The 27,464-nt window shown below is 44.6% G+C and overlaps 1 protein-coding gene across 5 annotated transcripts in view; it reads left to right on the top strand.

The window, feature by feature from the left end:
• The window catches only part of CDH20 (cadherin 20), a 228,792-nt gene extending 212,510 nt beyond the window's left edge, over window positions 1-16,282 (top strand). For all 5 annotated transcript variants that reach the window (XM_080685366.1, XM_080685365.1, XM_080685367.1 and 2 more), the window contains 3 exons: window positions 1,028-1,145; window positions 8,779-9,030; window positions 14,717-16,282. In XM_080685366.1, coding sequence (XP_080541492.1) covers window positions 1,028-1,145; window positions 8,779-9,030; window positions 14,717-15,222 — 876 coding nt within the window. In that variant the 3' untranslated portion in view covers window positions 15,223-16,282. The remainder of the gene's footprint in view (window positions 1-1,027; window positions 1,146-8,778; window positions 9,031-14,716) is intronic.
• The last annotated feature ends 11,182 nt before the right edge of the window (window positions 16,283-27,464 follow it).

Genomic DNA, 27,464 nt, shown 5'->3' with positions numbered 1-27,464 from the left:
TATTTAATCCTCAGCATACTGTGAGGGTAGCATTTGCTCCCTTAACTTACAGCTGAAGAAATGAAGACTAAGCAAGCCCACCTGGCCCTGGCTGATCTTTGCTGTTCTGGTTTCTACCCTGACAGAAACACTGCTGGCTTTTAACAGCAGGAACATCACGTCTACAGGGTCAGGCCCATGAGGGGTGGGAGGAGTCTTTACTAATGGTTGATAGAGAAGCAAACACATAGGAAGGAGACCACCCATTTAACACCCTTCCTATATCCCCCCAAGTCAGCCTGCCAATGGTTCAATTGTGCATTTCATACTGCTTTCTTAGTAGCTTTTTCATCATGGTCTTCGTAAAGCAACTTACTACTTTGAAAAGCATTGTGGAAAAGACAAAGTTTTGGTCAAAGAACTTCAGAGGAAGCCACTCCACCTCTTCCTCTCCTCAGCCCCAAGATTTGCTTCTGACTCTCTATATATATATCCCACTGGAGGTCTTGTGCTCTACTCCTTATCTAGCTCCCCTTCCTACCACCAAAGAGTGACTGCCCTGTGATCATAGCCAATGTTTATGTTTATGTTTACTTCCCTTCTAGGTATTGGTCACTTTTAAATAAGGGTCTCTCAAATATAACAACTTGACCCTGAAATATTAACCCCAAAATGGAGTTAAATCAGTGGGGTGAGAGGATGAAAAACTGGGAGACAAGCAGAACCTTGTAGAATCCCAGAGTTCATTTATTCAACATCTTCTATTTAGACTGCCTAAAAATGGCTGGCCTTGGTATGAGAATATGTTATGTCAATGTCTAACATCTGAGGTATTGAGGTAATATTCACCTTGTGATGGTAATGTACTCAAGCCCAACAATAAACCAAAAATAAATCCTGAGTTATGGAGATTTTCCAGGTAAGTTTTAGAATATTCTTCTCATTAGGTAAAATAATCTGCTGTTGGATTTCAGGGTTTGGGATCTCACTGGGCACTGAAGCTTTTTCTTTTGGCTCTAACTCATCTGAGTTCATGTCCCTCCCTCAGCTGATCCAGACAGTGAGTGCAGTGGACCATGATGACCCACACACTGGTCAGCACTTCTACTACAGCTTGGCTCCCGAGGCTGCTAACAACCCCAACTTCACTGTAAGGGACAACCAAGGTAATTAGGTGGATGGTTGGCTACCAATGCTTTCTACAGCTTGGGCTGGACACTTGGGGTTACACCATAAGAACAGTGTCAAATCCCCCTGCTCTTTAATATCAGGGAAGACAGTAATACTAAAGTGTAGTGTCTTTCAAAGTTCTTTTTTTTTTTCCAGAACATATAAGACAAAGAATCAAATTCAGTCAGTTTACAAACACTTGAGTGCTGGCTCAGCCTCAGACACTGTGCAAGGCACATAGCCTTCCTTCATCCCCACAGCAGTGTTTGTATGTCCTGTGACTATGGGGAGAATCTGAAAAAAGATGATAGAAACTGAATGAGATAAAGAGAAAAACCTGAGGGAACATTTCTAAGCAAGGATCAAAGGGGGAAACAGTAAAAAGCTCCCAGAATAAAAGGGAGGCAAAGGCTAAGTAACAGAGATAGCAAAGGGCAAACATGGGGTCACAGAGTAGTTCTGGCATTAAAACAACTTTATTACTTTAGGGAGACACAGCCAAGGCTTCCCTATTCCAGAAAACGCTCCCCACTACAGTTTTGTGAGAATGGAATTCCAGACATACTTCTACAATAAGCATCAGATGAGCTAAGGGGTTTATAGTCCCAGCACACTCTGCACTGGGCACAGATGGGAAAATGAGGGACTTCTGTTCTCTAGCCAGATAATTTTCAAAGAAAGGTCAGAGCAAATGAAAACATAATTTAAATCTGCCAAGCGAACCCCGTCTGTTACTAACTCTGCTACCAACTAGTTGTCTGACCTTGAGGAGGGAGGTCTGCAGTCACCTCGTTTTCATTCCAATCCTAAAATATAAATTGTCACTTTATAACAATCTAAACAACAGTAACAAAAAATCGTGATTAGGTATGCCTGCTCTTATTCTCAAACATCAATTATTTGAGACTTGAAGTATTAATTCCACCCCATGTGATATTCTGTTATTAAAAGTTGAGAACATCAAACCTGTGTTCTTCTAAATGGAAAGCATCCTTCCAAGTCACCCCTTTAACCTTCTTCATGTGATCATAAAATCATTATGCTAATTCAGGAAGGAAAGATCATATAAATTGTAACAACAGAACTACTACAATTAAATATCCTGATATTTTCATTGGGTCAAATTTTGAACTATTCATTTATGTGATTTATAGGGGAACCCTTCCTGCAGAAAGTGGTCAGCTCCTTCAGGATTGGTTTAACAGTGGAAACTCCAGAGGGGGGAATAACACATTATACTATTTCTTCAAATTTCCCACTGTGTTACTCTGTTCTTTTACTCTGGTATTTGTCAGAATCAATACAGACACAATATGCAGCAAAATGCTGCATATTTTTTAAAGATTACTCTGGGTACCAATTCATGGAACCAATACCTTAAAAAGATAGGCAACCGGAACATCCTATCTAATAAAAGAGTAATATGCAAATTAACCCTCACTCCGCTACACCCACAAGCCACGCCCACAAGCCACGCCCACAAGCCAATCAGGAGCGAATATGCAAATAAACCCAACCAAGATGGCTATGGCCACAGAGAGCAGGAGGGAGGCTTGGGTTTCCCCAGCAATGGAGTAAGCCAAGCTTTCCACCTGCCCTTGCCGGCCCAGGCCTCCACTCAAGGCTACAAAGTTTCAATGATAGGAGATACATAAAACCAAACAGAAATGGCCGCAGCCATGGAGCTGGAAAGAGCAGGAGGCTAGGGTTGCCCACGGCGATGGAGGAAGCCAAGCTTCTGCAGCCCGGCCCAGGCCTCAGCTTAAGGCTACAAAGTTTCAATTATAGAAGATACATAAATAAAAAAAAAAAAAAATGGCTGCCACCACAGAGCAAGCAGAAGGCTTGGCTCTGCTCCAGGCTACAAAGTTTCAATTGTAGAAAATAAATAAACCCCAGATACCAGGGCCTCCACTTGGGTCACCAGGGGGCATGGCTGGCCTGCAAACCACCACAGGCCCCTCACCCAGGCCGCCCCACGCCCCAAGGGAACCCCCACCCTGATCTGGGACACCCTTCAGGGCAAACCAGCTGGCCCCCACCCGTGCACCAGGCCTCTATCCTATCTAATAAAAGAGTAATATGCAGATTGACCATCACTCCAACACACAAGATGGCTGCCCCATGTGGTCAAAGATCCTGCCCCCATGTGGACACAAGATGGCCACAAGATGGCCAGCAAGGGAGGGCAGTTGGGAGGGACCAGGCCTGCAAGGGAGGCCAGTTGTGGGCGATCAAGCCTGCAGGGGAGGGCAGTTAGGGGTGACCAAGCTGGCAGAGGAGGGAAGTTGAGGGCGACCAGGCCTGCAGGGAAAGGCAGTTGGGAGGGACTCAGGCCTGCAGGGAAGAGCAGTTAGGGGTGACCAGGCCTGCAGGGGAGGGCAGTTGGGGGGACCCAGGCCTGCAGGGGAGAGCAATTGGGGGGGACCAGGCCTGCAGGGGAGGGCAGTTAGGGGTGACCAGGCCTGCAGGGGAGGGCAGTTAGGAGAAAACAGGCTGGCAGGGGAGCAGTTAGGCATCAATCAGGCTGGCAGAGGAGTGGTTAGGGGGTGATCAGGCTGGCAGGCAGAAGCGGTTAGGGGCAATCAGGAAGGCAGGCAGGTGGGCAGTTGGGAGCCAGCAGTCCTGAATTGTGAGAGGGATGTCCGACTGCCCGTTTAGGCCCGATCCCAGTGGTGGGATCGGGCCTAAATGGGCAGTCGGACATCCCTCGAGGGGTCCCAGAATGGAGAGGGTGCAGGCTGGGCTGAGGGACGCCCTGTCCCCCGTTCACGAATTTCGTGCACTGGGCCTCTAGTGATGACTATAAAAAGAAATGACTCATCTCTTGAAAGGTTTTCCAAAATGAAAGTTAGCACGTCTTTAATAGAAAGAATAAACTTTTAATATCCTCATGACAATTTACCCCGCAAGTATTCCTTACTGAGGCTCATTAAAAAACTGACCAACATCTGACATGGTAGAGCTATTGGTAAGCCCCCAACTCCCATGCCCAAAACATGATATCCTTTTATGAACATAACAGAACACTATCTCAAATAAAGCCTTACTTTTTTTTAATTCCCAAAGCATTATGAAAAGTATTGTGTGTATACAGCACTTTGCCATCTCAAATGCATTCCCAATACTGTTTTATTTGATACTAGAGGCCCAGTGCATGAAATTCGTGCACTGGGGGGTTGGGGGTGTGTCCCTCAGCCCAGCCTGCACCCTCTCCAATCTGGGACCCCTGTGGGATCGGGCCTAAACTGGCAGTCGGACAGCACTCTCACAATCCGGGACTGCTAGCTCCCAAACGCTCACCTGCCTGCCAGCCTGATCACCCCCTAACCACTCCCCTGCCAGCCTGATCAACACCTAACTGCTCCCCTGCTGGCCTGAATGCCCCCAACTGCCCTCCCCTGCTGTCCTGGTCGCCCCCAACTGCCCTCCCCTGCTGGCCTGGTCACCCCTAACTACCCTCCACTACCAGCTTGGTTGCCTCTAACTGCCCTCCACTGCAAGCCTGGTTGCCCCAAACTGCCCTACCCTGCCAGCCTGGTTGCGCTGAACTGCCCTCCCCTGCCAGCCTGGTTGCCCCTAACTGCCCTCCCTGCCAGCCCAGTTGCCCCTAACTGCCCTCCCCTGCAGGCATGGTTCCCCCCCCAACTGCCCTCCCCTTCTGGCCTGATCACCCACAACTACCCTCCCCTGTTGGCCATCTTGTGGCAACCATCTCTAACCACAAGGGGCAGCCATCTTTGACCAAAGGGGGTAGCCATCTTGTATGAGGGTGTGAGGGTCAATTTGCCTATTACCTCTTTATTATATAGGATTCGTAAAAATCCTGTACGGTTTGAAGGGAGTTCCTAATCCTGATTCTATCTCATTTGGTATGTAAGAAATCAAATGTCCCAAAATATTAAGATTGGGACTGGAAGCTGGGACCTGTTTTAGCCACACATACACACAAAGTTTTGTGTCATCTTGGAAACAAATACTTTTCCCAAATGGGTTACTAAAGCCCTAGTTATCATATTCAACAAAAATTCTACAAGTGGCTGTTATATCCCAGACCCCTTCTAGGATTAGACTCAACAATGTGATGATCTGATCTTTTATTTTTTTTAATCTTAACTAATTCTGAGATCAAGAAACACATGATGTCTAGTAAGTATGCTATAATGCTATAACACTTTTAAAAAATTCAGCTCTGGTGAGGCTTTCTTATGACCCAGATTCAATTAAACTGAAAAATAAAAAAGACTTTTGCTTTAGAAAAACTTGGTTTCTAAAAAAAAAAAAATTAAAGCTGTGAAATAGAATTTAACAGTATTTAACAATTAAATCTGGAAAACAGAAAAGGGGATGAGTTATGTGATATGTGGAAATGAGAATAAAATCCTCAGATTGGCAATCAGTTGCTATCTTTATCTGGAAATAAGAGGAAAGGCCTGTACCAACACAGGAAGATATTTCAATTAGCTGAAGGATTTTCAGCTAATGTCACTGAACTAAATAAGCTTTTACTAGTACATGGCACAACTGAAGGGGTATAAATTTGGAGTCAGAGAGACCAGAGTTCAAATTCCACCTCTGCTACTAAGTTAGTGACATTGATCAAATTATCTCTAAGCCTTAATTCTTTCACTGTAAAAGGGTGAAATTATCACCAACTTGTTGTGAAGATTAAATGAGATGCTTCACATAAAGTCAAACTACCTGACACATAAGCACTCCATGAACAATAGCTGCTACCTGAAAAAGCCAGGGGAGGAAAAAGTGGAAAAGTCTATCAAGTGGGAACATATTAGTCAGTATAGGCTAGGTCAGTGGTCGGCAAACTGCAGCTCGCTCGCGAGCCGCGGTTTACCACTCTGTTGACTAATGAGTTTGCCGACCACTGGGATAGGGGCTTAATCACAAGGAACAACAACAGCCTGTAATTATTGGAATCGAGAGTCTAGGTCAGTGGTCGGCAAACTCATTAGTCAACAGAGTGGCTCTCAAGCTGCAGTTTGCTGACCACTGGGCTAGGTTATGCTGTAGGAACAAATGACACCAAAATCTCTATGACTTCACATAACTAGAGATAATTTCTTGCTCACATGGAGATGACTAAGGGTCTCAGTGACCAAGAATGGCTGTCCATGTGCAGCTCAGTGTCCCAGGCTGCCTGGATCTCCATTTCAAACATCCTATTTAATAAAGAGGGAATATGCTAATTGACCATCACTCTGTCACAAAGATGGCTGCACCCACAGCTGAGGCCAAGTTCCCATAAGGAGCCTTAACAACCAATCAGCAAGGACCTGAGGCTACGCCCTCCCCCACCCCCGTGGGGCTTGACAGGGGACCTCAGGCCGTGTACCTCACCTGGCAGGGCTTGACAGGGGATCTTAGGCTGCGCCCCCCACCTGGTAGGGCTTGACAGGGGACCTCAGGCCACACCCCACACCCAGTAGGGCTTGACCGGGGACCTCAAGGTGCGCTTCCTGTCCTGGTGCTGGGCTAGGGGACCTCAGGCTCCTCCCGCCCCAATGCCAGGCCAGGGGACCTCAGGCCATGCACCCCACCAGGTGGGGCTTGACAGGGGACTTCAGGTCGCGCCCCCCACCCCAGCAACAGGCCGGGGAACCTCAGACCGCACCCCCTGCCCAGCGGGGCTTAACAGGGGACCTCAGGCCATGCCCCCCACCCCAGCACCAGGCCAGGGGACCTGAGGCTGCACCCCCCTGCCTGGCTGGGCTTGACAGGGGACGTCAGGCCGTGCCCCCAACCCAGCGGGGCTTGACGGGGGACCTCAAGGTTCACCCCCAGTGCTGGGTTGGGAAAACTCAAGCCGCACCCCCGCCCAGCGGGGCTTGATGGGTGACCTGAGGCTGCACCCCCCCTGCTGGTGGGGCTTGATGGGGGACCTGAGGCTGTGCCCCCCCACCTGGCAGGGCTTTACAGGGGATCTCAGGCCGTGTCCCCCACCTGGCGGGGCTTGACAGAGGACCTCAAGGCACGCCCCCTGCCCCGGTCTGGGCTGGGAGACCTCAGGCCACGACCCCCGTCCTGGTGCCGGGCCAGGGGACCTGAGGCTATGCCCCCTGCCTGGTAGGACTTGACAAGGGTGGGACTGGCTGGGTCTGGATCTAGCCCAATGAGTGGGACGGTGCCGGCCAGGTCTGGGTCTCACGCAATTTTGAGGTGCATGTGGATGGGTGGGGACTTGACTCTGGGTCCCGTGGTGATCCCCAGACTCTGACAGGAGGACGGTTTTCATATACATTTTACTAATTTTCTTTCATTTCTGACACTTCTATTATAAAGAAAGGGCAAATAGCAATATTAAATTATTTCCACTAATTAATCCCCTTTAATGTGCACGATTTCATGCACTGGGCCACTAGTTATTTCATAATGCCACAGCAAGGCAAAGCACAGAGAAACAAATACCAGTTGTTAATGTTTCTGCCTGGAAGGGACATGAATGACTTTTTACTCATTTTTTTCATCATCTAAATATGCCCAAATTCAAAAGGGTAGAAAACCATAAGCCTTTATTATGTCCAAGAAAGGAGAAGAACCAAAAATATTGATATTGATATTAATAATGTTTACTTTGGGTAAACTCTTAGAATTTTTTGTGAAGTTCTATACTCTTCCCTGTAAGTAGGAAACACATCCAGAGTACCTTCCGTGTGGATATTAGCTTTGAAAATCATTGCTTGCTATGTCCTACCTATCTTTCAATCATTTCCTCTGCTGAAAATTATCTGAGCTTTGCAAAAATATCTGATTTACAATTCAAACCCACTCAGGGAAACTTGAAAACACAGATTAAAAAAACAAAAGATCACAACCCAATATCTCACATTAGACAAATATAATAAACACACACACACACACACACACACACACACACACACCAGCTTTGTGGAAACACAAGAAATTTTGCTAATCCCTTTTAAAACTGGAGGGAGAAAAACCTAGTACTCTGATCACATTAACTATTTAAACTTAGACCACCAAGTAGGGGGAAATAACTGTGTTGTCATATGATTAGGGGATTTCAAATAAGCTTCTCTAAATGAGTAGGTCTTCAGAAAGCACAGGAGGAGTTGGTGACTGCATTTCAAAGGCATAAAAGAAAACAGCAGAAGACATGAATTCCAGCCAAAGTAGCAAAAATAAGTGATCTGCCTCAGTCACTGGGCTCCTCAGCATTCTTTTCCTAGAGGCTCGAAGCAGCACCAGGCCTTAGAGAGCTGCTGAGGATCTCGAGTCACCAGTGATTGTTCATTTCTGTCAAGCTTTCCCAGGGATATTTCAGTTAGATCTGAAGCCTGACAGTTCGCCCTGGGCATTTTATGTCACAAAGGGTAAGACATAATCTCAAAAAGGGGTTTTTTTCTCTCCTAGGCCTTGGGGTTTTGCCTAGAAACAAGCAAAAATCTTGGTTTCTGCATCCAAATGTTGATCCAGATAAAGCTATAGCAGACCACCTGCAGGGAATGTCTGATCAACCTTTCCTTCCCACACCTGTTCCTTCCCCTCACTTTCCTCAATCCAAGAGACTAATCCACTTCTTGGTTCTTCCCCTTTCTTCTTCTCTCATTTCCCTCTCCCCTTTTCCAATCCTGGAATCCCTGTTTTCCTCAGATAACACTGCCCGCATCCTAACCAGGAGGTCTGGCTTCCGGCAGCAGGAACAGAGCATCTTTTACCTGCCGATTCTGATATCGGACAATGGGCAGCCTGTGCTTAGCAGCACAGGCACACTGACTATCCAGGTGTGCAGCTGTGATGACAATGGCCACGTCCTGTCCTGCAGCCCAGAAGCCTACATGCTTCCAGTCACTCTGAGCCGGGGTGCCCTCATCGCCATTCTGGGCTGCATCTTTGTCCTATTAGGTAAGTAAGTGGCTCCCTTCCATTCTGTAGGGTAAGGCTGAGAAAAAGTAAAGAAATTGAAGACAGTCCTTTCCTAGGGGCTAGGGATTTATTTATCAACTACTATAGGCTAGGGAACTATTCTAAGTGCTGGGATTAATAAGACAGATATGTCCCAGCCTTAACAGAGTTTACTTCAGAACAAAGCAGTTCATTCTGACATCACAGCACCAAAATGACAATTTTGGACAGGATATGATGATTACCTCTTTTAACCCTTTCATTTTGTACTAGCTAAATCACAAATTGGTAGTGATAAGCCCAAGCCAAATGTCACAGTCAGAGCCAGGACTGAAATGCAGGCAGGCCCTACACTGTGCATCTTCTCCTACATGTTCATCCCAGAGTCTGGAGATGGTTAAGTGTTACAGAGAAGGGGAGAGGGACAGGGTGTCCTGAGGGAACAAGAGACGGGGTAGGTGCCATTTACATAGGATGGTGAGGAAAGGCCTACCATTAAGGAGACCTTTGAACAGAGATCTGAAAAAAAAAAAAATAACAGAGTGAAACCACATGGATATGTGGGAAAATAAGCTTCCTAGAGACTGAGGTCATCTAATAAGGAGCAGTGACTGCTGGTGAAATAAAAAGATGTGTTGACAGGCCAGTGAGTGAGCACTGTTGGAGTACGGGATCCTTTCTTCCTCATCTCAAGCCATGCTGAAAGGCAGATAGCCAGCTCCCCTGTATATAAGGCCATTCATTAATTGTTTAACTACACGAACACAAGAAATTAAATACCCAAACCAACTATTGAAACAAGAAAGTATCCACAGATATACCCCAACTCCTCTGATTGAGTTCATAGCATACATATTTTGCTTAAAGAAAAGCAGACTTATTAGATAGTAATATTATCCACTATGAAAGAATTCCTAGCATTCTGTGAAAGAAAGAGTAAAGCCCTGGGGATTTAAACTAGAATAGATATGCAGATACCCACATATACCCTTGAACCCAGGTTTACCTTGACTCAGTCAGACCAAAGAAAGAAGGTCCTAACTGCAAAATATTAATTAACTCTTGATTGAATTTTAGGTAGGTCTGTGGAATATGTTTTGTTTTTTTAAATTTAAATACAACATGTGGTTTAATTTTGTTGTTTCATATCAGTGCTACATAAAGGGAGAAGTCTATAAATAAGTAACCTTTTTAAGTCCTTGGAGCCCTGAGAAATTGTCATGTTTCTGGTACTTGTTGGTATTGACAAATAAAACTTTCCTGCAATTCCCCAAGTATCCATAAGGTGGCATTGGGAGTCCTTGAGTGCATAACAAGATAACCTACAAGAGGCCTTTCATGAAACTGGCTCAGGAGAAATTTCCAGGCTGTCCTTAGTTATGTCTTTGGAAAATGTCTACATTTTAAGTTCACACTGGCCCACAAAGAGTAGAGGTGCCATCATTAAAGAAAGACTGATATGAAGAGGCTGGTGTGAAGAGGCTCTCAAGTTAGAAGTGGTGTGTAAGGCACAATTTATTGTGCCTCCCAAATCCATTATATCTTGTTTTTGAATTATACAGAATAAATATATTGTCCAGTGCTAAACTTAAATTATACAGAATAAATATATTGTCATAAAATCCTCATAGTTTAGGCACTCTTATTTCTATGAATACACATCTCTCACTAAATATCTCTATATATAAAAGGCTAAGTGTCCATTCGACCAGTAGCTATGACGTGCACTGACCACCAGGGGGCAGACACTCAACGCAGGAGCTGCCATGATGCACACTGGCCATTTAAAAATAAACGGCACCACAGACCTGGCACCGACAAACCAGCACTCGGCTTTCCCCAACTGGGACACAGGCTCCGCCACCACCCTGGAGCAACAGCCCACCAAATCACAGCCAATGCTGCCAAGACCCCATGGCGCAAAATGTGGCCCACAGCCCAGCCCAGCCCAGAAATGATCGCTGTGGGCACCGGGTAATGACATCACATAGCAGCACCCAGCTTCCTCTCCCTAGCGACTAGCCTCCTTGGAGTTTCTTCAGTCCAGGAGCACAACTTGCTTTATAGGCAGGTGCAAACATTTTAAACTTTAACTAAATGTTTGTGAAGCATTTTCACGTGCCTCATCTCATTTGCTCCTCATAGAAGTCCTGGAGTAGGTAGATAGGAGACTCGGTAGAATCCTATTTTCTTTTCATTAGCCAGAAAACGGAGATTTAGAAAGTTTAGAAACTTGACCCGACTGAAAAGAAGTAAGAAATGGGGGAACTTGAAAATGACTTCAGGTTTTCTCACTGCGCAGAATATAGTCAAACACTGCTGCAGTTAAATATTTTACCCTTTGTTCTCCCTGCGTGATCTACAATAATAATCTGTTTTGTGCCGAAACCGGTTTGGCTCAGTGGATAGAGCGTCGGCCTGCGGACTGAAGGGTCCCGGGTTCGATTCCGGTCAAGGGCATGTACCTTGGTTGCGGGCACATCCCCAGTGGGAGGTGTGCAGGAGGCAGCTGATCGATGATTCTCTCTCATCGATGTTTCTAGCTCTCTATCCCTCTCTCTTCCTCTCTGTAAAATATCAATAAAATATATTAAAAAAAAAAAAAAAATAATCTGTTTTGTGTTAATATTTACTGCTGTGTTGCTGACAATTACCTGAAAGAGAAGTTAGGATGCTTCACTTGGCTGGATAAAGTTTAGCTAAATCAGAAAGCAGGTCTAATTAAGCAAGTTTATTCTATATCTATCTATATATAAAAGCCTAAGCAACCGAACAACTAGTCGCTATGATGTGCACTGACCACCAGGAGACAGACACTTGAAGCAGGAGCTGCCCCCTGGTGGTCAGTGTGCTCCCACAGCCAATCTCCCACAGCCCTCCCCCAAGCAGGCCAACCACCAGTGGCCCCTCCCCCTGGCCAACTTCCCACGGCCCCAATCGGCCCCTATTGCGGGCCAGGCTGAGGGACCCCACCCATACACGAATTCGTGCACTGGGTCTCTAGTACATATATAACAGACTAAGTTGACTCGCGCATACGTGATATATATAAAGCTCTCGCTGGCACCAATTGCACGCGTGTGTTTTGATCTGTCATTGTTGATGGTGAATTTGGTTGACACTTCTATTATAGAGTAAGGGTGAACAGCGATATTAAAATGTTTCTTCTAATTAATTTCCTTTCAATGTGCATGAATCCCTGCACCGAGACACTAGTAATTCATAAAAGTAAGATTAAATAATTTTGATTTTTGCAGGATTTTTTATTTCCCATCTCAAGTATGTATCCAGTTCCTAGAAAAATCTCATAGGCCCTATATGCTTTGCCTATATAGAACCCAAAGATTAAACATCCCTGGAACTGATTATCTTCAGTGAGGGAAGCCTTTTAGCTAAACAGAACCATTTTCACCAAAATCTGATTTTGCAATACTTGTTATTTAAATCAGATTACCTAAAAATAAATATGTAGAAATCTTTAATTTTCAAGATATAGACCAGTTCCATGAACTGCCTAATTCTTCATCACCATCAGAATTCTTTCTAGCAGATACTCGAAGACTTTTCTAATTTTCCTTCCTAGTGATTTCTTTATTATTATCACTTTCTTTTTCTTAGTTTTTATTTTTTTTATTCTTATTATTTTTTAATCTTTATTGTTGAAAGTATTACAAATGTCCTTTTTTCCCCCCATTGACCCATTCTAGCCCACCCCGGCCCCTGGCCCCAAGCCTTCAGCACACTATTGTCTCGGTCCATAGGTTATGTATATATGCATACAAGTTCTTTGGTTGACCTCTTCCCACCCACCAACCCACCCACCCCTGCCTTCCCTCTGAGATTGGACAGTCTGTTCCATGCTTCTCTGTCTCTGGATCTATTTTGTTCATCAGTTCATTTTATTCATTAGATTCCACATATGAGTGAGATCATGTGATACTTGTCTTTCTTTAACTGGCTTATTTTGCTTAGAGTAATACTCTCCAGATCCCTCCATGCTGTCTCAAAGGGTGAGAGCCTTCTTTTTTACTGTTGCATAGTATTCCATTGTGTAAATGTACCACAGCTTTTTTATCCACTCATCTACTAATGGGCAATTGAGCTGTGTTTTCTAAAATAACATCCCAGTGTCACCTGTGTGAAGGTTTTTCTGAGGCCCTTAGGAAGAATTAACTAGCCCTGCATTCTCTTCGCAACACTTAAAACCCTATAATAGACCTGCATTAGTCATCTGTGTCTATATCTCCTTAGACTCACATTTGTAAGAGTAGTAATCATATTCTACATTGCTTCCCCAGGAATTGGCACAATACTTAACAAATATTTAAGTTTAGCGACTATTTACTGAATCCCACGAACAGCATGTTCACTTGGAATCCCATTTCTTCAATCTGCATCCATCCAACTCACACCCCAGCCTCCAATGACCAGTTCAAGCCTCCACTTCCTTGGAGTCCTGTTATTCCATTGCTCTGAAATCCCACACTTATAGTCATGAGCTGTATTTTTGCACATATATGAGAGTATATAATTGTTTCCTGTGTGTACTTTTGTCATGCAAGCTCTTTGGGAAAACATTAAGTATTAACATCATTAATTGCAATTTACAAAAAGCACATTCTACATTCAAATTTTAAAAAGCATTATTATTAGTTTTTAAGTCCATCCATTATCTCACTGGGCATACACTCTTCCCCCCCCCCCCCCCCCGCCCACCTTGGATAAGCAGGGGTCTTATTATGCAGCGTCATCAAGCTGTCCCTGTTCACTAGCTGCAACAATGCACACCAGAAAAATAATCAATAGTAGTTCTACAGCTAAAACAACACATTTCTTGGAAAACATTTTCAGTCACAGAGATAAACAGTTCAATGGGATTCTCTCTCTCTCGTTTAAACCTTGGTGAACAGATCCTGGAAAAAATATATATATTTGTTGGGATAAAATTTTATCCAAACCTTCAACCACACATCTAACAGTGTGTTGCTTCTTTGATAACACGATAAATTATATAAAATGTCATGTTCATTCCCTCCCTTCCAATAATATCATAGGCTCCCGAAAGGCAAAACCACCTCTCCAACTAGCAAAAGGCTTTCCTGAGGAACTGAGTTTATTGGAAAACAGTGGTCAGGTGCTCTCTTTTCCGGAGGAAGTATAAAAAGGGGAAGATTTTGGCAAATGCATTAATATGTGATGTTTACATAATAGAATCCTACTAAGCTGCTAATGTAAGAAAGCAGAATGACACTTATATAATAAGGTTTCCACGTTGTAATAGGACAATTTACAGCCATCCTTATAGAGTGGAAGACGTGATCTGATCTTTAGCGTATGCTCCATGGCAGGCCACAGTGTTCTGTGCTTTGTTAACGGGATTTTATACGGGATGGCTGGGGATACGCACCCACACACAATTTCAAGGCGGCAAACTGATACAAGGAGGCTTTATATGCAACTTGTAGTTGAACCACTTGGGGAAAACATGGAGTTTCATTTGCCTACACTCTCAATCTAACACGCAGAATGGGTGAGAACGAGGTAGCCTCTGTGGTTTTAAACTTACCAATGCTGTCTCTGGGCTCACCGCTGAGAAACTGGGCCCACCTGAGGTTAATCAAGACCATCTCGGATCTGGGCGCACGTGGCAGGTCTCAGGTTAATTTCCTGTCTCTTTCCCTGGCAGTGCTGGTGCTGCTGATCCTGTCCATGAGGAGGCACCGGAAACAGCCCTACGTCATCGACGATGACGAGAACATCCACGAGAACATCGTTCGCTATGATGACGAGGGTGGCGGCGAGGAGGACACGGAGGCTTTTGACATCGCGGCCATGTGGAACCCGCGGGAGGCGCAGGTGGGCGGCGCCCCCAAGACGCGGCAGGACATGCTGCCGGAGATTGAGAGCCTCTCCCGCCACGTGCCTCAGACATGCGCCGTGAGCAGCACTGTCCACAGCTATGTGCTGGCCAAGCTCTACGAGGCCGACATGGACCTGTGGGCCCCTCCCTTTGACTCCCTCCAGACCTACATGTTCGAGGGGGACGGCTCGGTGGCGGGGTCACTGAGCTCCCTGCAGTCAGCCACATCAGACTCGGAGCAGAACTTCGACTTTCTGACAGACTGGGGGCCCCGCTTCCGGAAGTTGGCCGAGCTCTATGGAGCGTCGGAGGGGCCAGCATCTCTGTGGTGACGGAAGCCCGTGCTCGACAAAACCCTGACGTTCGAGGCGCATGCTTCGCGGACTAGGTGCAAGCAACCCACACGAGCAATACTGTGCTGGAGAATGAGAAGCGGGGCGAGCAGGAGAACAGAATTGTTTCTGGATCAGCTTTACTACTTGGTTAGATTAAGGAAACACAAGAAGAAGGGGACAGAATCTCCAATGATCTTTTTTTCTTTTTAACTTTTGGGACACTGTCTTCAAAGGCTTGGAGTCCGAGGTTAAGTGCGGCAAGCTTGCCTTTTCTTTGCCTTTCACGAAGGCCTTTGTCACTTTTCCACCACAAAGAAGCTCTGATCTTAGGATGGCAGTTGAAAGCAGACAGAAAGTTCTACTCTCGCGTTCTTTTTTATTTTATTGTATTTTCCAATTAAGAGTTTTGCTGGCTCATCAGACTGCACAAAACAACCCCCACAAAAGAACACTGAAAAAATAATGTTACTCGGTGGAATTAACCTACTTGTCCTGGGATGGATGGAATTTCTTTTAACCCTTTTGAGACGAGGGGAAGGCAAATCAGCCTTGCATGGAGGGGTGGGGGGAGGGGTGAGAAGGAAGAGGCATTGACTTTGCACTTCAGTTTAATGGCTGAACCAGGAGTTGTTGGCATTACAACCAATCGAACTCCATCAAGTTAGAGTGCTCTTGTTCTCTCAGCACTTTCACTGTGCACCTGTAAAACTGTTCAGAATGAAACCAGAAAAACTGCCTCTTTTGCACTGTAGATGTCTCTTCCATGTGCCAAATGTGGAGATTAGATGCTACAAATGAAAGCCAAATAAAAAGAAGTATCTGATAAAAGCATGGGTTAGAGGGCTTTCCTAATCTGTGTAAGGTCAATCCAAGGGATGTTTACATACTGTAGATAACCTACTTGAACAAAAATCAGTATTATAGAGAATAAATGGATGTAAGAAAATTACATGTATAAGTTTTGTATATTTGTTAATAATTTTGGTAATAAATATGATGTACTGCATCTCAGTACCTTAGCACTTCTTTTAATAAAAGTTAAATAGAAGGGAAAGTCTATCGCTAATTTGTTTAATTGCTGATCAGGTAGAAGATGCCTTGGTGATCCTGTCCTGGCCTCAAGTTCTTGGGGCTGGGGCTGATTCATAAGGCAAAGCAACAGGGAAGAAGTATGAGGCTGTGCATTCTAGTTCAGTCTCTGAACAGATGAACAGCTATGATTCAAACTATTAAGCCTTTCATGAACACTATTCCCCCATCTATGAGAAGAGCAAAAGCTGGTTTGAGAACATCCACAATACAGTGGTGAATTTCGCCCATATTTTTCTTTTCTTCTTTTTTATCTTATTGTTGAAAGTATTACATAAGTCTCCTTTTTCCCCCATTGACCTCTTCCAGTCTGCTCCCACCTCCCCCCAGGCCCTCACCACCCCATTGTCTGTGTCCACAGGTTCCATATTTTTCATTTTGTGAGTAGGTTTTATACATAACCACCAATGAGACAAGCCACTCTGCTTATATTTCTGTTCTATTGGCAAATCAAATATGCACAAACAAATATGTACATATGTATACCAAATATTCACAGCTTATCAACACTGGATGAGCTCACAGAAGGCTGGGACCATATATTACTCATCTTCCCTTTCCCCACAATAGCTAACATGGTCCTTTGCATATAGTAGGTGCTTAACAAGTGCATTATGGGTACATGATAATAGGATGTTTCTTTCTTTGACATCCTATTACTAAAAGATATTTTACATAATTTTCCTTGCAATTGAGGACAAATTGTAAATAAAATAATTTTCTGCATGTCATGGTTATAGTAGTGGTTCTCAAGTTTTCATGTGTGTTAGAATCACTAGGAACACTTCTTAAACAATATCTTGTTGGGCCTTACCCCACTTTGACATCTGGTGTATAGCCTCTCTCTCTTTTATTCTTTCTTCTCTCTCTCTCTCTCTCTCTCTCTCTCTCTCTCTCTCTCTCTCTCTCTCTCTCTCTCTCCTTCTCTCTTTCTCTCTCTCTTCTCTCTCTCTCAAACATACCAAAACTAGATTATTTGCACTGGGGTTCACCCCACCCATACAGTGGTATTGTGAATCTCTTTACAAGAACAAAAGACAGTTTGGCAGAAATGTGTGAGAAGACTGATGTGGGTCTGGGAGCCAGAAGGATATGCTTTATGCTTTTTAGGTGGTTCACTAACAGCCAGGCCAATTCTTATCTTCAACTTTAGCATACTAACCCTTCCCTCCCACGAAAGGCAGTTCTCTCACATCCTCTTTAAAGGTAAGATGTGATGTAAAATAAACTTAGAAACGCAAAACCATGAACTGGAGCGCAAACTAGACTCTAAAAAATAAGTTATTTGAATGTGGGCAAATTAACCCCTATAACATTCTCCCTTTCTGTCACTAGCCCTGAGGATAATGTTGTAACTATTTCACTTTGTGTTGCTTTGTGTTGGGGAGCACATGAGACTTGGTTGGAAAGTCTGTGAGGACATTCTGAGAAAAGGAAAGTGTGTGGAAGGCTGCCTGCCCTGTTTATCAGAATTCCAACTTAGGGGAGACTTAGGGGAGTGTCGAAGGCGGCACCCCTAATTATTCCTTGACCTTTCCAAACAAGTCTGTGCATGTGTAGACCCCTGGGTATTTATTGGAATCCTTGTGCTTAAGCCCTGGATGCCCTTGCCTAGAGGATAATGTAAACACATGTGTCCTCCCAAGATTACTCATCCTATTGATTGTATCTGAAAGATAAACTTTATCTCAAACTGCTATTACAATAAAAGGCTAACAAGGCAGGCAATCCAGGCTGCCTGGTTGCTATAGCCGGCCTCTCTTTCACAGCAAACATAGTGTCGGAGTAATCCATTCACCCATTACATAGGGTTTGCTGGCCAGCCCCAGCATTACTTGTGTTAAAAACTGGGAACAGAGGACGAAATGGCGGCAGAACAGACTGACGTGTCCTGAGCCTTGTCCCAGAGCAGATAGAATGAGCAGCTGAAAGGAATAACATCCACCCCGAATTGGCGAAGGAGACTCAGCTGGTGAGACAATTTGCAGCGGGGAAGGGCAGAGGACCCCTGGAGGAAGGTAAAATCAAGGGTCTGGGCAGGAGAGATCTGCCAGACCTCTGAGCCCAGAGGGTCAGAGGGAAACCGCACGGCACCGAGCCGCGTACTTGGGACAGGCCCAGCATCTGACTGTGGAAAGGAGGTCCCAGGACTGCTGGTGGCAGAGGATTCTAGATCTGGGTCCACAGTCATGAAAGACTGAGCCCAGAGGGGCAGCCTGAAGGGCCACCCAGAACGTGCAGTGCTGGCAGGAGAGGAGCACACAGAGGCACAGTCTTTCCCCTCTCTGTGGCCTGTGCTTTTCTTCACTGAACCTAGTTCATAGGGCCTGTGGCTGAGGTGCAGGAGAAGGTGCAGACTTGTGGAGTCTGGGGAGAGGAGAGGGTCCAGGAGAAGTGGCAGTGAGTCTGGCGCTGAGTGATACCTGAGCCCGGGACCTGGGCAGCCATTTTCTCCTGAAAAGATAGCCCCTCCCTCCAGTCTTCAGGCAACCAATACAGCCACACCCAGAATACACCCTGAATGGTACAAAGGATTAAAAAAATCTGAATAGTCCCTGAGAGTCCAAGGGGACTGGCCTAAAGAGAGGCCTTCAGTCCCAGAAACAGGAAACAGAAACTGCAGACAGTACAGAAGACAGGGATCTTAAGCCAGCCAAAGGAACGACACTTCACTTTTCCATTTTTATTTTTATTTTTTTATTATTATTTTGTTATCTCTTTTCTTCTTTTTTTGTTTGTTGCTTTATTTTATATTTCTTTTTGCATTATTTTTCAATCATTCTATTTTATTTTATTTGCCATTTTTTATTTTTTATACCATTTTTTTAAATAAATTTTTTTGTAAATTTATTACTATTATTTTTTTCTCATTATCTTTCTTCTAATCCACTCATCCGCTTTCTACTTTCTCTATACTGAACTGAGGTCCTCCCCATATTCATCCAATTCTTAACCTTATTTTCTGTATATAAGCTCAGCCTCTACAGATTCTGCCCCCACCCTCTTTGCTGGGTGTTTGGTGTTTGCATTTTTTTGGTTTATCTGTTTGTTCTGTGTGTTTTCTCCATATATATATATATATTCTCCTTTTTCTTCCTTTTTCTTTTCTCTCTCATCTTATTTTCTCTCTTCGATATCATTTGTGCTCTCTTTTCTCTCCCTTAATTTTCTTTTCTCAGGTGGTCACTTATATTGGGGTTATCAGTATCATGAGTACATTTGTGTTTTGTTCCCTTTGTGTCGTGTCTTGTCGAGGAGAATTTTATCCTGCCGGGCCAATGTGCTAGAGAGCGAGCCACATAACCAGACACCTGGAGAGGAAACTCCATCCACAAATGTGTCAATAACACCCCAGACCCAACTACAGAGGCAGGAAGAAGGCAGCAGTGAGGGAGAGAGCGTGAGTGAGTGAGGGAGCAAAAGAGGAGTGTGTGGTCATGTTGTGTGTGTGTGTGTGTGTGTGTGTGTGTGTGTGTGTGTGGCACAGTTAGATCCCACAGGACCTTCAGGGGCAGGCTAACCGGGCTCACCTAACTAGGCAGCCTCTGCTACTGTTGCAAACAGTACCGGGAGCCTGGCTCTTCCTCAGCCTCCCTTCCTCAGAGGCCTCGCCTTTTTGAAGGGGAGAGCTGCTGTAACTGGGAGCCTCCACCCAGGATGCCCTCAGATAACACCTGGAACTCTACAGCCACCCGTGCCAGAGACCTGCTACTTTGGCTGTGGTCCCACAGTCACCGAGTCTCCAGCCACCCCGGGCGCAGGATCCTGTGAGTTCTGAAGCATGCTCCCCTCTGACCGGCCCAACTCTTTAGCCCAGGGCACTGCAACCACACAAGCAGCAGACACGTGAGCAGCCCACTCCTGTTCAAAGAGCAGCAGCCTCATGTGGAATGCCCCTGTCCAAGGAGCAGCAGCTGTGTGAGTGGCCTGCTCCCCCGTCTGAAGAGCAGCAACTATGCAAGCAGCCCACCCCTGTCTGTGGAGCAGCAGCCACACGAGCAGCCTGCCCACGACTGAGGAGTGGCAGTCCTGCACAGCCCTCCCCCATCCAAGGAGCAGCAGCTGCACGCAGACCGCACCCTGCACCCATCCAAGGAGCAGCAGCTGCACTCAGACTGCACCCTGCACCCATCCGAGGAGCAGCAGCTGCATGCAGACCGCACCCTGCACCCATCCGAGGAGCAGCAGTCACACGAGCAGCCTGCCCCCATCTGAGGAGCAGCAGCTGTGTGAGCAGCTTGCCCCCGTCCAAGTAGCAGCAGCTCCATGAGCAGCCCACTCCCATTCAAGGAGCAGCAGCCACCTGAGCAGCCCGACCCAGTCCAAGGTGCAGCAGCCACACGAGCAGACCGCTCATGTCCGAGGAGCAGCAGCCCTGAGCAGCCTTCACTAATCCAAGGAGCAGCAGCCACATGCAGCCTGCACCTGTCCAATGAACAGCAGCCAGGTGAGCAGCCCACCACCGTCCGAGGAGCAGCAGCTGCACATGCAGCTCACTCCCATCCGAGGAGCAGCAGCTATGCAAGCAACCTGCCCCTGACCAAAGAGCAGCAGCCTCACAAGCAGCCCACCCTATCCGAGGAGCAGCAGCCACGTGAGCAGTCTGCCCCATCCCAGGAACAGCAGCCATGCAAGCCGCCCACCCCCATCAGAGGAGCAGCAGCCTCATGAGCAGCCCATCCCCATCCAAGGAGCAACAGCTGTGCAAGCAGCCTCCCCCACCAGCCAGAGGAGCCACCACTGCTGTGAATAGCGCCCACCAGAGGAGCCGCTGCCAACTGAGGAGCAGCCGCTGCCACGACCGCTTGAGGAGCAACCGCAGCCTGAGAAGCCACTGCCACCCAAGGAGAAGCCCCTGCATGACTCGACATCTAGATCTATCAGTGAGATAAAAAATGGGTAGACAAAGAAACCCCCACAGGAAAGAAAAGGAGGAATCACCAGAAAGGCAGCTAAGTGAAACAGAGGAATGCAATATGTCATAAAAAGAATTCAGAATAAGGGTCATAGAGTTCATAAACCAGATGGATGAAAAAATCAACAACTTATGTAAGAATCAAGAAGAAATGAAGAATGATATAGCTGCAATAAAAAACACCATGGAAAGTTTCAACAGTAGACTAGGAGAAGCAGAGGACCGAATTAGCGAATTAGAAGACAGGGAAGCAAAACACACCCAAACTAAACTGCAATTGGAGAAAAAATAAAAGACAGGAGGAGAGCCTAAGGGAGCTATGGGACAACATGAAATGAAGCAACATCTGAATAATAAGGGTGCCAGAACAACAGGAAGAGGAACAAGGGTTAGAAAACCTATTTGAAGCCCTGACCAGTTTGGCTCGGTGGATAGAGCATCGGCCTGCATACTGAAGGGTCCCAGGTTCGATTCCAGTCAAAGGCATGTACCTTGGATGCAGGCACATCCCCAGTAGAGGGTGTGCAAAAGGCAGCTGATCAATGTTTCTCATCGATGTTTCTAACTCTCTATCCCTCTTCCTTCCTCTCTGTAAAAAATCAATAAAATATATTTTTTTAAAAAAGAAAAGAATACCTTTTGAAGAAATAATGTCAGAAAACTTCCCTGTTATGGGGGGAAAACGTCACATGAGCACAGACAGTCCCAAACAAGATGAACACAAAAAGACCCACACCAAGACACATCATAATTATGATGGCAAATGTTTAAGACAAAGAGAGAATCTTAAAGGCTGCAAGAGAGAGACAGAAAGTTACATACAAGGGATCTCCCATTAGATTATCAAATGATTTCTCAACATAAACACATCAGGTCAAAAAAGAATGGAAGGAAATTTACAAAGTGATGCAAAACAAGGGACTGAATTTAAGAATACTCTATCCAGAAAGGCTATCATTCAAAATTGAAGGGGAAATAAGGAGCTTCACAGACAAAAAAAAAAAAAAAAACTAAGGGAGTTTATCACTACCAAGCCAGTGATGCAAGAAATGCTAAAGGGATTGGTGTAAAAAGAAGAAATAAAAAGGTAAAAAAGAACACAGGCACAAAAAATAAAAATGGCTACAAACAAGTACTCATCAATAATAACTTTAAACATAAACAGACTAAATGCTCCAATCAAAAGACATCGAGTGGCTCAATGGATAAAAAACATGACCCCTATATATGCTGTCTACAAGAGACCCACCTCAGAACAAGGGACTCACACAGACTGAAAGTGAAGGGATGGAAAAAATACCTTTCAGGCAAATGAAAATGAAAAAAAAGCTGGGGTAGCAATACTTATATCTGACAAAATAGATCTCAAAGTGAAGGGCATAACAAGAGATAAGGAAGGCCACTTCATAATACTAAAGGGATCGATACAACAAGAGGATATAACCCTGATAAATATATATGCATGCAATGCAGGAGCAACCAAATACATTAAAAAAAATTCCTGAAATATATCAAGGGAGAGATCGACAACAATACAATCATAGTAGGGGACTTTAATGCACCACTGACATCACTGGATAAATCATCTAGACAAAAAATCAGCAAAGAAACAGCAATCCTAAATAACTCACTGGATGATATGGACTTAATTGACATCTTCAGAACATTTCACCCCAAAGCCACAGACTATAGGTTCTTCTCAAGTGCACATGGGACATTTTCAAAAATAGACCACATATTGGGTCACAAGCAAAGTCTCCCCAAATTCAAGAAGATGGAAATCATATCAAGCATCTTCTAAGACCACAATGGCATAATATTAGAAATAAACTACAATAAAAACAATCCAAAAAATTCAAACACTTGGAAGCTGAATAGCATGCTATTAAACAATGATTGGGTTACCAAAGAGATCAAAGAAGAAATTAAAAACATCCTGGAAACTAATAACAATAAAAACACAACAATTCAAAATCTATGGGACACAATGAAAGCAGTCCTGAGAGGGAAGTTTATAGCTCTACAGGCCTACCTCAAAAAAACAAGAAAAAATGGTAGTAAAACATTAACTCTACAACTTAAAGAGTTAGAAAGAGAGCAACAAGAAAAGCCCAGAGTGAGCAGAAGGATGGAGATAATAAAGATCAGAGCAGAAATAAATGACATAGAGACCAAAACAAACAAACAAACAACAACAAAAAAAACAACACAAAACAATACAAAAGATCAATGAAACCAAGAGCTTGTTCTTTGAAAGGATAAACAAGATTGATGAACCTCTATCCAAGCTCACCAAGAAGCAAAGAGAGAGGACCCAAATAAACAAAATCAGAAATGAAAGAGGAAAAATAACAACAGAAATACAAAGGATTGTTAAAAAATACTATGAACAACTCTATTCCAACAAACTAGACAACATGGAGGAAATGGACATATTCCTAGAAAAATACAACCTTCCAAAACTCAATCAGGAAGAATCTAAAAATCTCAATAGGCCAATAACTATGGGAGAAATTGAAGCAGTCATCAAAAGCTTCCAGCAAACAGGGAGAAACGAAGATGGCAGCATAGGTAAGCACCTAAACTGCTGCCTTGCACAACAATTTCAAAACTACAACTAAAAGACAGAACGGACACCATCCAGAACCACAGGAAAGCTGGCTGAGTGAAAATTCTACAACTAGAAGGAAAGAGAAAAGCTCACAGAGAATTGGAGGTACGGCAAAGGGTCTTTGTGCGCGCAGAGAGGAAGGATGGCTGAGAGTCTGGCTGACTTTCTCTGGCGGAAGGGGGAAGGAAGCCCCTGACCGCACTGAACCCCAGTTCTGACTGCACTGAACCCCAGTCCAGGGCAAAACCCCGTGGACCCAGGCTCATACAGGGGGAGTCTGGACTGTCAGGTAGAGAGAAAGGTACCCGGAGACTCGGAGACCCGGGGGAGACCTGGGGGAGCCCTGGTGGGCAGGGGACTGGAGGCGCGCGCGCCAGTGAGCACAAAGGCTGTGGAGGTTGCCACAGGCTTTCCCTAGCAGAAGGAAGTAGGAAGCTCCTGACTGCACTGAACCCCACTTCTGACCTCACTGAACCCCAGTTCCAGGCAAGCCCCTGGGACCCACGCTCTTATGGGGGGAATCTGGAATCTCGGGCGGAGACTTGGGAGCCGGGGAAGGCAGAGGTCTGGAGGCGCGCGCGTGCCAGTGCGCACAAAGGCTGCGGAGGTTGCCACAGGTTTTCCCTAGTGGAAGGGAGTCAGAAGCTCCTGACTGCACTGAGCCCCAGTTCTGACTGCACTGGACCCCAGTTCCAGGCGAGCCCCTGGGGACCCACACTCTTGTGGGGGGAATCTGGACTTTCGGGAAGAGACTCGGGAGCTGGGGAAGGCAGAGGTCTGGAGGCGTGCGCGCTCGCAAGGGCAAGGCTGACTGGAAGCCAAGACTGTCTGCTCTGCCCTGAGACTCCACCCCATCCAAGCTGAGCACAGAGGCTATTGCAATTTGGCAAGTCTAATCCTATAAGGCTGTCTCCAGCACAGAACTTCTCCGAGCATAGACACAGCTGATCCTTACAGCCAACTGGCCTGGAGGTCAATTCCTCCCAGTGATACCAACAACAATCAAGACTTAACTACAACAAGGCTGTACACACAGTCCACAAAGGGGTGCACCAAGAGTGTCCACCTCAGGTTAACTGGGGAGGCCGACCCACTGGGCCATATAGGAAACCTAGCACACAAATCTACCCTATCAACTCAGGGAATCAGTGAAAATGTGGCGTCAAAGAAACAGATGACAAACGAAAGAAATGGAGGAAAACAAACGACTGGATATAGAATTCAAAACCACGGTTATAAGGCTTTTCAAGAATATCCTAGAAAAGGCCGATAAATATAACGAGACCCTCGAAGATATGAAAAAGGACCAACTAGAAATTAAACATACACTGACTGAAATAAAAAATATTATACAGAGACCCAACAACAGACTAGAGGAACACAAAAATCAAGTCAAAGAATTGAAATACAAAGAAGCAAAAAACGCTCAACTGAAAAAGCAAAAAGCAAAAAAAATCCAAAAAGTTGAAGATAGTGTAAGGAGCCTCTGGGACAACCTCAAGCGTACCAACATCCGAATTATGGGGGTGCCAGAAGAAGATAGAGAGCAAGATACTGAAAACCTATTTGAAGAAATAATGACCGAAAACTTCCCCCACCTGGTGAAAGAAATAGACTTACAAGTCCAGGAAGCGCACAGAACCCCAAACAAAAGGAATCCAAAGAGGACCACACCAAGACACATCATAATTAAAATGCCAAGGGCAAAAGACAAAGAGAGAATATTAAAAGCAGCAAGAGAAAAACAGTTAATTACCTACAAGGGAGCACCCATACAATTGTCAGCTGATTTCGCAACAGAAACTATGCAGGCCAGACGGGAGTGGCAAGAAATATTCAAAGTGATGAAAAGCAAGAACCTACAATCAAGATTACTCTACCCAGCAAAGTTATCATTCAGAATGGAAGGGCAGATAAAGAGCTTCACAGATAAGAAAAAGCTAAAGGAGTTCATCACTACCAAACCAGGATTACATGAAATGCTGAAGGGTATTCTTTAAGAGGAGGAGGAAGAAGAAAAAAGTAAAGAAAAAAATTATGAACAACAAATACATATCTATCAACAAGTGAACCTAAAAATCAAGTGAATTAAAAACCTGAGGAACAGAATAATCTGGTGAATATAATAGAATCAGGGGCATAGAAAGGGAGTGGACTGATAATTCTCAGGGGGAAAGGGGTATGGGGGGGTTCAGGAAGAGACTGGACAAAAATCATACACCTATGGATGAGGACAGTGGGGGGGGAGGTAAGGGCAGAAGGTGGGGTCGGAACCGGGTGGAGGGGAGCTGTGGGGGGAAAAAGGAGAAACAATTATAATAATCTGAATAAAGATTTATTTAAAAAAAAAAAAAAATAAAGCTTCCAGCAAACAAAAGCCCGGGGCCAGACGGCTTCACAGGGGAGTTTTACCAAACATTCAAGGAAGAACTAAAACCTATTCTCCTCAGAAGAACCAAACATTCAAGGAAGAACTAAAACCTATTCTCCTCTCCAAAAAATTCAAGAGGAAGAACACTTCCAAGCTCATTCTATGAAGCCAGCATCACCCTAATACCGAAACCAGATAAAGACAAACCAATGCAAAAGAATTACAGGCCAATATCCCTCATGAACATAGATACCAAAATCCTCAACAAAATTCTAGAAAATCGGATCCAGCACTACATCAGAAAGATCATACACCATGACCACGTAGGATTTATTCCAGGGATGCAAGGATGGTATCCGCAAATCAATAAATGTGATACGTCACATAAACAAATTGAGAGACAAAAATCACGTAATCATATCAATTGATACAGAAAAAGCATTTGACAAAATCTAACACCCTTTCTTGATAAAAACTCTCAGCAAGGTGGGAATAGAAGGATCATATCTCAACATTATAAAAGCCATATATGACAAACCCACAGCCAACATCATACTCAATGGGCAAAAACTAAAACCATTTTCCCTAAGAACAGGAACAAGACAGGGATGCCCACTCTCACCATTCCTGTTCAACATAGTACTGGAAGTACTAGCCATTGTGATTAGACAAGAAGAAATAAAAGGCATCCAAATTGTAAAAGAAGAATGAAACTGTCCTTATTCGCAGATGACATGATACTGTACATAGAAAAGCCTAAAGACTCCATCAAAAAATTATTAGACTTAAAAAATGAATTTGGCAATGTAGCAGGATACAAAATTAATGCCAAGAAATCTATGGCATTTCTATACACCAATAGTGAACTTACAGAAAGAGAGACTAAAAAAGCAATCCCATTTACCACTGCACCAAAAAAAATTAAGATACCTAGGAATAAACTTAACTAAGGAGGTAAAAGACCTATATGCAGAAAACTACAGGACACTGAAAAAAGAGATAGAGGAAGACATAAACAGATGGAAGAACATACCATATTCATGGATTGGTAGAATCAACATCATTAAAATGTCCATACTACCCAAAGCAATCTATAGATTCAATGCACTCCCCATTAAAATACCAACGGCATATTTCACAGACCTAGAAAGAACTCTCCAAAAATTCATCTGGAATAAAAAAAGACCCCAAATAGCCACAGCAATCCTGAGAAAGAAGAACAAAGTAGGTGGGATCTCAATACCAGATTTCAA

Source organism: Plecotus auritus (genome assembly GCF_963455305.1).
Source record: "Plecotus auritus genome assembly, chromosome: 8".
Taxonomy (NCBI): domain Eukaryota; kingdom Metazoa; phylum Chordata; class Mammalia; order Chiroptera; family Vespertilionidae; genus Plecotus; species Plecotus auritus.
This window is presented reverse-complemented; position numbering and strand designations above follow the sequence as displayed.